The sequence below is a fragment of the Condylura cristata genome, unplaced genomic scaffold (assembly GCF_000260355.1).
Source record: "Condylura cristata isolate star-nosed mole 26May11 unplaced genomic scaffold, ConCri1.0 scaffold00012, whole genome shotgun sequence".
Classification (NCBI taxonomy): Eukaryota; Metazoa; Chordata; class Mammalia; order Eulipotyphla; family Talpidae; genus Condylura; species Condylura cristata.
The window spans coordinates 16,912,210-16,922,863 of NW_004567113.1; the positions used below are offsets into that span (position 1 = coordinate 16,912,210).

At 33.6% G+C, this 10,654-nt stretch overlaps 1 protein-coding gene across 4 annotated transcripts in view; it reads right to left on the reverse strand.

Moving 5' to 3' along the window:
• Positions 1–10,654, reverse strand: part of MRPL1 (mitochondrial ribosomal protein L1) — a 56,189-nt gene that overhangs the window by 23,095 nt on the left and 22,440 nt on the right. For all 4 annotated transcript variants that reach the window (XM_004681193.2, XM_012723999.1, XM_012723997.1 and 1 more), the window contains one exon: positions 8,272–8,383. In XM_004681193.2, the coding sequence (XP_004681250.1) occupies positions 8,272–8,383 (112 nt within the window). The remainder of the gene's footprint in view (positions 1–8,271; positions 8,384–10,654) is intronic.

The following is a 10,654-nucleotide window of genomic DNA, read 5'->3' on the forward strand; positions in this document are numbered from 1 at the left end:
GGCGGGCCAGGAGAGGTCTGCCACACCATGTGATCACCTCCAGGGCAGACAGGAACTGAACTCATGCTGCAGTGGTTTTAGCTTCTTAGTGCTGTGCTTTAACCCACTGCACCACCAGGGAGGGCCAATAGTTAAGTTTTTTTAGTGTCAAATTCTAATGTAATTATGTAATTGAGTATTAAACAACATGATAGGCAGTATAATAAACAGTAAGATACTCACAGTAGAGTACAAAAAACAAACAAACAAACAAACAAACAAAACAGGCACTGGTGAAAGAAACCATTGTGTATTTTTAAGCTTCTTCATTTAAATATAATTTTTATATTTTCCTAAGAAGAGTGACTTGTACTTGGGCCTCCCAGGTAGTGCAAGGGCTTAAGTCTCAGCACCTTCAAGCTATTGGCAGCCACTGCAGTACAAGTTCAATTCCCAGTCTGGGAGCTGGCCCACATGGCACAGCAGACCTTTCCTGTCTCACTTGCCGCTCCCCTCAATAGTGTGTTTCAGCAGATCCACCTGTTCTGCTCCCCACTCTGTCTCCAGTGAATCTTCTTACCCCCTACACCTCTAGCCCATACTCCAGTTCTTGTATGTATAAATAAATCAATCTTAAAAAAGTGTCTTTTACAGAGTAAGAACTCAAAAATTATCTCTTGACTGCCCTTACTCTATAAACACAGTACTGACTTCCTTCCTGTCACTACCAATGAACAGTCTATGTTCCTACTGAAAACCATCCTCTTCAACTGTGACTGAACTCACTACTGACCACCTAAGTAGGGATATAGATGCTCGCGTCTCTCTTCTACAAAGTCAATGTGTCCTAGTTCTTAGATCAGAAGCAGCAGCTTAAAAAAACTTCCTGTAAAATAGGAATCTTCTACCTTAAAAGAAAACAAATCTACAAATTTCACATCATCTTCCAATGGACCATCCAAAATGACTCTTGTTAAAAGCATATATTCTGTAAATAAAAAGTTGCCTCTCCTTTCTGTCTCTACTTTCTCTCCTTCCTTTTCTATTTTTTTTTTTTAGCTCTCCTTCAATCAGATCCTTATCCCCATTATACTTGAAAATAATACAGCCAAGATCATCAATGGCCTTCACTTTGGCAAATCCAATATTCATAATATTGGATAATGACATAATTTTGACTCTGATATAAAGGTGATATTTTAACAATAATCAGTAGAAAATAGGAATAAGGTTTACAAAGGGATAAGAAATATCTCTGCATGAAAAGAGGTGTGAACCTATACCTCTGAATCATAAAGTGTTTTAAACCAATGTTATCTTAATAAGAAAATAAATTTTAAAAAATTAAAATAAAGCATATTGAAGTGAAGGTGTCAATGGAATACTAAAAAAAATTTCATACTGTGTATACAATTCAAATAAGAAACTCAAAATAAGTGATACATTAGGGATGATGGTGCACACTCCAAAATTTAAGTATAAAGCATAAGAGTAAAATCCCTTTCTTTTACCTTTCATGTTTTTTTCTATTTCTTTTTCTTCTATTCAAAACTTGTTGGTGTTTATTTTCATTTCCTTAATGACAAAAATGTTAAATATAATTTCAGGTACTTAACAGCCAATCATGTATTTTTTTTCTTTATAAAGTATATGTTCAATTCCTTTACCCCCTAAAAGAAAACTGGGTTCACAGCCTTCTTACTGAGTTACAGGAGTTTTTGATATCTTCTGGGTGCATTATTTTCATGGGTGTCCATTCTTACTGTTTTAACATCCTAATTTCACCACCCTATCACTTCTATGGTTCTCATATACAGTCATTCTAATAAGCAAATCTTGTAATTTTCTCCTGAGCAATAGTTTTAAATGGCTCTTACATGTATAGAGGATAAATTCTAGTTTTTATGATATAGCACACAAAACCCTCCTGATCTGGCCCCCTGCCCAACATTATCTGATCTTACTAACTCCTGCTATCTGATAACACTTTATGTACCAAATGATGAAAAGCTACTGATAATTTATAATTTCCTGTACTGGTTCTCTAACATCTTGGTGTGCTATTATTAAACCCCATTTCCTCTACCTGAAATATTCTCCTCATGCATGTCAGGGGGGGAAAATGTCTATTCATGCTTAAACGTTCAACTTAACTGCTACTTTTTTTTTTTTTATAATCTGATTCTACAAAGTAGTTCCTCATTCCTCTACAAACTTTGTGCATTTCACTAGTACACTTTTTGCATTTTAGTGCAACAATTTGTTCTCATTTTTCTAGCCCCTGAATTTTTATCTCCTTAAAAGATAAAAATACCAATTCTCATTATTAATTGTACCACTTGGCACATAGCAGATAGTCAATAATTACCTGCTTATGGTTTCCCTGGTGGCACAGGGGCTAAATCTCAACACTGTCATACTATCACGCTATCACAGCTACAGTCTGAAGATGATCCCCAGCCAAGGAGCTAACCCACAAATGGAGCAGCAGACCTCTCCTGCCTTGCCTACTATTCCCTTAGCAGTATATTTCAGTAGACCTGCCTGTTCTGCTCCTACCTGTCTCTGGTGAGTCCTTTCACTCCCCCTGTACATTTGGCCTACCTGCCATATCTTCTATGCAAAAATAAATAAAATCTTTTAAAAATGGTTGCTTACCCAATAAATGAGTTATGAAGGTAGAAATGAAATATGAAGACATGTAAAAGGATGAGTTCTTCTAAAATAACTGTAGCAAATGAATACCTACTTTAGGAACTATAGGGATCAGTAATAATAGAGGCTCAGCTATAGCATGTACTTGTTATATAATTAGCCTGTGCTAAGCTCTTGCATACATTATAACAAAAACAATATAGGAAGATATCATGAAAATCATCTGTAGAAGAATAGAGGCACAAGTTAAAAAAATTTATTTAAGGCCAGTGTAAATAATAAAGCCAAGACAGAGAGGTCTATGTTAACCATTATCTACTCTGCTTTCTGACAAAGCTCAATGTAAAATCTTCAGTTATTCTAGGGTGTTTCTGGCCTTAACTCCTTTGAAACTGCTCCACTCTTCTTCCTTTTTCTCTGTGCTCTTAAGTTCTACTTTTCTCTTTTTCTTCCTTTCTGTTTCTCTTCCTCTAATTGTCTCTATTCATTTTCTATAATGAGTATGTCCTGCACTCAACAGTATGATCAGATATTTCATCCTCTTGTATCTCACCTTTTTTTTTCTTTACCAGAGAATCATACAGGAATGACCAAAGTAGAAGAAAAGCAACCAGGGAAAGCAACGAAGGAAGTCAGTGAGAAAGGAGGCTGAATTAAGATTGTACCGTGTGAAGGAAATGTTTTACAAAAAAAAAAAATCAGCAGGTCTCTGAATGCAGCAAAAGAAATGACAGTGATTATTACTGAGTGGAGTATTGCTGAATTATGGGAGACAAAGGATGCAAGGAAGAATAATACTTGATAAGAAATGGAGATCCTAAACAGAGAAGACCACTGGTTTGAAAAATCTGGTGTGAAATAACAGAAAACATTAAGATGATAGGATAGCTGAGTAAAATGAAGGCTTGGGGAAGGGTTTTCTTTTCTTTTTTCCCCCAGTTTGTTCACTTACTTAGCTAGAAATCTAAGCATGATTAAATACTCGGTTAAACCAGTTTGTCTACTTCAGAAAACAAAACTGCTAGTGCCAACAGGTCAAGGACCTTGTCTGTCTTGTTCAGAGTCATCACATACAAGGCTTGGCACATAGCAGATACTCAATAACTATAAATAGAAGTATTCTAATTCCCAAAAAATCTACAAGTTGTAGATAATTCACTCTTCAGTTAAGAACTTAATGCTGTATCTTCTATCAGTTGAATGCTGCATACAGTTTGCATTCATTATACAAATATCTGTTGAGTAGTTACTGTGTGCCAGATGCTATCCTAGGCTGTGTGAATATAGTATGGACAAAACAAAAACATGACCTTATTCTAATGGGAGGAACCAAACACACACCCACAAATAAAACCTGGAAGATGCCAAGGGTGATAAGTCACAGAATGAATATAAAAACAGAATAGTAAGAAATTCAGTGAAAATTATAAGGGGTATATTTTACGTAGTATGGTCATGAAAGGCCTCTCTGCAAAGGTAACATCTGAATGTGAAAGTGAGTCAGGCAATAAGCAAAGAGCATTATAGAAATTTGGGACAAAGGTCGAAAGATCTGAAAAGGAAGAACACTTAGTGTGTGAAGAAAGGCAAAGAGACGACCAAGATTAAAGGAAATGACAAAGAGTAATAAAACCAGTTGTAATGTATCAATGATTCCTCTAGAATAATTATAATCATACATAATCACCCTTTTTAAAAAGTCTTTCACGCTCAGTCTTTAAACTAATACACGAGACAAAAATTTCAAATTCATTACCCTGCAAAAATTCCCTGTATTTTAGCAGACTAAAAACAATAGTCCATAATAGTATTATTTGCATTATAATGATAAAGCATTCTAATCAATGAGTCAAAAATATTTCTCATTAGATTTCAATAGTTTTACATCCATACTCTCAAACAGAATACAGTGCACTTCTCTGTAAATGGGAGTACTCTGAAGACAACTGCTGAAAAATCGTTTTGGCAAGACTATATTTAGACCACTATGTTCAAGTCTAACAGCAGTGTGTTAAGAGGAATACAAATTAGTGGGTGCAAGTTTCTAATCATGGCCATTTCTCACTTACCTGCCAAAGGTTAGCATGGATTAAAAAGAAATCACCTGTTTCCATATATGCCATAGTACCTACCATGACAACAAGCATATTAGAAAACTGATTCTACTGAGTCAATATATTTTTCTTATTAGTATTTTTTCATTTAGCAAACTTTTTTTTTGTTTAGTTTGTTTAGTAAAAAAACTGATTAAGAGTAGGAATTTAAAATTCACATCTGCATTAGAGCTGAAAGAATTTCAAAGGGCATTTATACTGGGGAAGAAAAGAAACTAGTTGAGAAGCAAAATGATGTACAAATTTTTTCAAACTTTTTACAAAGCAAGTTAAACATCTTTAGTAAAATAAAAATAAATTAAGAAAATAAGCTAAATGTGCATCTGATAGAGAACTATCAAATGCCCAGGGTTAGATCAGCAATTAAAACAAAACTGCAGCATTAAACATGCTCAAAAATGTGCACATTTAACATACCAAGATGCTCACACCAACTTGCATTAGTAAAACAAATACAACTAGTGGGCTCAATGGCAGGGGCTGGTTTGTTTTTAATCTCATCCAGCTGCTCAAAATGTAATTTCTATTTTATCATTAAAGTCTTTTGTGGGATGTGAAGAGACTCAAATGTTCCAAAACAAGAACATGAATAACATCTGAAAATGCCTAACATAAGCTTCATTTGCTTTAATAAACATCAGGTATATTCTGTTTTAACATTTTGACAGGTACAGTTTTTGTCTTCATATTTAAAGAACACAAATGTTTTGCCAGTGCTGTTGAACAGATCATGTGAGGGTGAAAAGAAACTGTTTAGAGAAGGAGAAAGATCTGTTCTTTCAAGATGTTTTGTTAAGCAAATTCAGGAGCAGGGTACCTTATCTAGATAACTTTACCATGCCATAAAGAAGCTATGGTTCATTATGAAAGAAGAAATAAAGTAAAACACATTAGTAAAATAAACATTTTAAAGGCAAATTGCTTTTATTTGAAAGTTATTTGAAAACTTTACAAACCAAAAACAACAGTCCCAAATTTTGCAATGAAACTGTTAATAGAAAAACTCAAGCTTAAAGAAAATAGAGGTCCAAAGGGTTATTCAAAGAGTGGCTAAAGTAAAAAAGGAGACAAAATAAATTTCTATGAAAAAACAGTTCACTGTGCAAAGCAAGGAGCTACATGAATGCAAATGTATTCAATATTTAGTTTCAACTATATATATTTAACATTACTAGTAGTAGTACTTGGTTTTGGTGAGCTTGAATTTAATTAGAAACAAAAAATTATGAGAAATATTTTTGTCAAATTTAACTGTAATTCACTATTTTAATTTTTAAAATAAGAACATAAGTCTGATTCTATGACAACAAACACAAGTGTTATGGAAATCCTTTACAGAAAGTGCCAAACCTCAGTTCAATAAGAAAGTGCTATTCAGTGCAGGATATCAACAATAAACAAACAAACTTTAGTATAATAAAATAATTTAGAGTTGACTTGAATTTGTTTAAAGTATAGAACATGATCTGAAGTTAAGATAAGTGATAATGGCTACCATGTATGAAGAATTCAGAAAGACGGTTTAGCTCGACTATAGTTGACATTTGAAGACAATTCTAAAACAGTTTTCAAACATCTATTTACACTATAAAATTGTATTTAGACTGACAGCTATCTAAGCAGACATCCAGCACCACCTAAAACAACATCTATAAGAACTTATTTTTCCTCCAAAATCTACTGCCTGTTTTCATTAATGAAATCTCTATACTTAAAAAATCTCAGCTGATTTTTAAAAAATCTGATTCTTCCCCTTTTTTTGTTGTCAGCCTGTCCATTCTTAATACTTGGTGCAAAGTCTTAATACTGATAAGATAATACTCCTCACTTCAGACTCATTATGAAGACTTTAATCTTCATTAAAGTCTCTCACAATTATATCTTAAATGAGCACCCTGCCTCCAGTTTTGATTCATGTCAACACAGCTTACAAACTCTTGTTAGAATACAGAGAACAGTCCTAAATAACTCCCCACTCTAAAACTTTTTTTAAAAAAGATTTATTTATTTACTTGTGCATATAAAGAACTAGGGTATAGGTCAGAGGTGTGGAGTAATGGGGGGCAATGAAAGATTTACCAGAGAAGAGTGGGGAGCATAACAGGCAGTTCTATAGAAATACACTGCTGAGGGGAGCAGCTGGCAAGACAGGAAAGATCTACTGTACCATGAGGATTTGCTCCCTGGCTGGGGATCAGGGATTGATATGCTGCTCTGGCCAGCGTTGGCTGGGGATAGCTTGATAGTGCTGAGAAAATAACCTGTGTAACACCAAGGAGGCCCACCACTTTAAAAACTTCTAAGAGATTTCCTCAGAATATGGAATAAAAAAGCAAGTATACACTATCTTATTCAAGACCTTTTCGGTATGTCTTCAGTCTACCTTTCAAATATCTTTTCTGATTATTCTTTTTTATAGCAATGTTGTAGTACCATGTACTACAATCAAAGAAAACTAATTGGTTTTGCTTATACCAATCCAATAATTTCTTACATACTTCGGTGTCCATGATTAATAAATTCTTTCTATTTAAAATAATAATCCCCTTAATTCACCCATCCAATTTTTCAAGACACAGTTTATATGTTGTCTTCTGCTGGGCCCTCCCTGGTGGTGTAATGGATTAAGTGCAGCACTATGAAGCTAGCCACAGCCAGTGCAGTACAAATTCAATCCCCAGCTAGGGGTGAGGAGGGGGGTGACCTACATGGCATGATAGACCTCACCTGAGCCACCCACTGCTCACCTCAGCAGTGTATTGCAGTAGATGTGCCTGTTCTGCTCCCTACTCTGTCTCTGGTGAATCCTCCCACCACCCCTGCACCTCTGGCCTGTACCCCAGTTCTATATGCATAAATAAATCTTTAAAAAAAATTTTTAAATAACTGTTTTCCTCTTCTACCATACCTCCTCTGATTTCCCTATCTATATGTAAATTTCTTCTCTAGTAACACCTACAGCATCTTGTGAATTTATTGTACAATGCTTCAAGCTTTATAACATAGCTATATGAGTAGCAACTTATACCTCTCTTACCATATTTTATAAAGGGAAAGTTCCTTCAAGGAATTATCTTCAGAGCTATGCACATAGTAAGCATTTATATATATATATATATACTTATAAATATATATACACACACACACACATATATACATATATATGAATATATATATGCTGGATGCTGTCATAACTGAGATACATCTTACATTCATAGAGATACAAAATAGTACGATGATAATATACCTAATGGATAATATACTCTATTAATTCAGAGGTAAAATAAGGACTAAATATAAAGTAATGGTCTTACAAAGTAAGTTTTCAAATAATACTAGTTTACTGATATTAATACCAAGCCAAAAAAAAGGTCAAATCCACATATGCTTATATAACACAAAACTCAAATACCAAGGCACGTCTATTCTACATATATATTCACAATTTTGTTTTCTAATTAAACAAAATTGAGCAGAGAGCTGTTATTGGCATATTGAAATAATAAAAAGAATTCTCCCTTACTTCGAGTAAGCTTTGGAAACCTTTTTTTCAGTTTCTTCCTTAATGGGTTAAGCTCAGGCATTATTTCAGGAACAGCTATGTAAAAGTCTGATTGAATTTCATCATCCAAAATCTGAAAATTGGGGGAAAATTGATAAGCTTAGATTGTATGAAAATTTTACCCTTCTGAAAATAAACAAAATAGGATGTGTTAAATTCCTCTTGCAATTAGAAAACAGACAGATACTAAGCACAATTCTTTTCAAGTACAAGACCAATTTGAGCACCTTTACTAATTATGAAAATCATTAAAGGCAAAATAACTTTTGATGTTGTCTTTTAAAAATAGTCACAACCATTTAAAAAAAATTAATGAGCTTAATCCTCCCATGAGATTAAGTTAGGAGAAAGCGTTATATGCTAGAACATAGTACTGATATGAACATGGCTTATATCATCCCACAAAGTTGAATTCAGATGCCCATAAAACTGAAGGAACATGCTGAACCTTTACAGTACACCCCATGTAAAGCTAATAACCACGAGCTGCCAAATCACTGGCAAGCATGTTGCCTTCCTAAATTTAGAGCATCAAGAGAACTGAATCTATAATTATTTTCACAAAGAAAACAAAAATTCTCTTGCCTCCAATAACTAAAAATAAACAAAGAGTAGGATGTTTAAAGATAAGTTCACGTACAATTTATTATCTATAACCTAACTGCACTTTAAAAGCAAAGAGAACACTCAAATTTTTTAAAAATAATAGTTTATTTTTTCATCATTTTGTGCCTTTTTCCACCACAGTTGTAATCCCCTTGGGCTTCCCATCACCAAATGGGAACATTCAAATTTTAAAAGTCATTTTTAATTACTTCAGCAAACACCCAAAATAATTATTACAGTATATAATATATTCCATTTAAAAATGTAGTTGATTGTAAAATAAACGTTTTAGAATAATTCAGTCTAGGCAACAAATATTTTTCTGATGATTCTTTTTGTATAAAATCTTACTACAATCTAATCAACCCAAATGCCCCAAAATAGATGAATGGATCAAGAAGATGTGGAATATATGCACAACGCAATGTTACTCAGTAATTAAAAACAAAATCATGCCATTTGCGGCAACATGGATGGGACTGGAAAAGATTATGCTTAGTGAAATAAGACAGAAAGAAAAATACCAGATGGTTTCACTCATAACAGGAGAGTAGAGATCGGGAGGAAAATGAATGAATGAATGAATGAATGAATGAATGAACATATGCATAAATAAATGAATGGATAAATAAATAAATAATATATGTGCAGTAATTTGTTATAAAGTATAGAAGAACATCAACAACTATATACCAGAGACATTCTATGGGGGAAAAGAGGGGAAACAAGATCTAAACTGGGATGGGACGAACACATGGGTGAAGTAGTGGTGGGAAGTCCACCGGGTTTACAACTGAGATGAAACAATGTACAAAATGAGGAAAAATGTAAAAAAAATATTTATATATATAAAAAAATCTTACCACAACCTGCCATTGAAAGCTTTAGCTTTGGGTTACACATTAAACCCCAACAATGTGAACTCTAGCAAAATTAAACAATGATTAAGGGATTTTATCTTCCTATTACTATTCTTCCTTTTTACAAATTCTTATTTCCTAAATAACATACTATGGTCCCCTTAAAAAATGAGCAGTTATCAAGTATTCTGCTGAGTATTTTACATGGCTTAAGTCATTTTCTCTTTCCCAAAACCCTATAACTTACTAATAATTACCATATATTCCAGATAAAGAAACAGGGCTTGGGAAAATGAATCCTAAAAAAAATTTTAAATCCCTTAGATCCAACATATTTGTGACATGTTTTTCAAAATAAAACAAAATAAATTTAGTAAAGGTCTTACTGAAGCAATGTCTAACGGTATGGTAACTTTACCCTTCTTTTACCTTAAATAAGCACTAAATATAACAGTATTTAAGCTAAAGAAAAAAAAAACTATTTACAATACTGTACTGAATTTACTACATAACTTGAATACCTTCTAAAAATAACATGGCAGATTTTTAAAAGATACATAGGGTAACCTGCAAGAATACACTGCCGAGCTGGCATTTTCCCTTTATTATAGATCACCCCTGTGGATACTAATGAGAAAACTTGTACCTGTGATATTTGAACTACCAAATAATTTCAAAATGTACTTGCTTTCCTTATTTGGGTTACTTTCTCAAATATGTTTGATTTAATTAATTTAAATGCTATAGACCATTTCTGCACTAAATGAATTTCTTTCTTGTAAAATAACTTCTCACCTTTTAAGAAGTGGAGCTATCGGGCCCTCCCTGGTGGCGCAGCGGGTTAAAGCACAGCACTAAGAAGCTTAAGCCACTTCCGC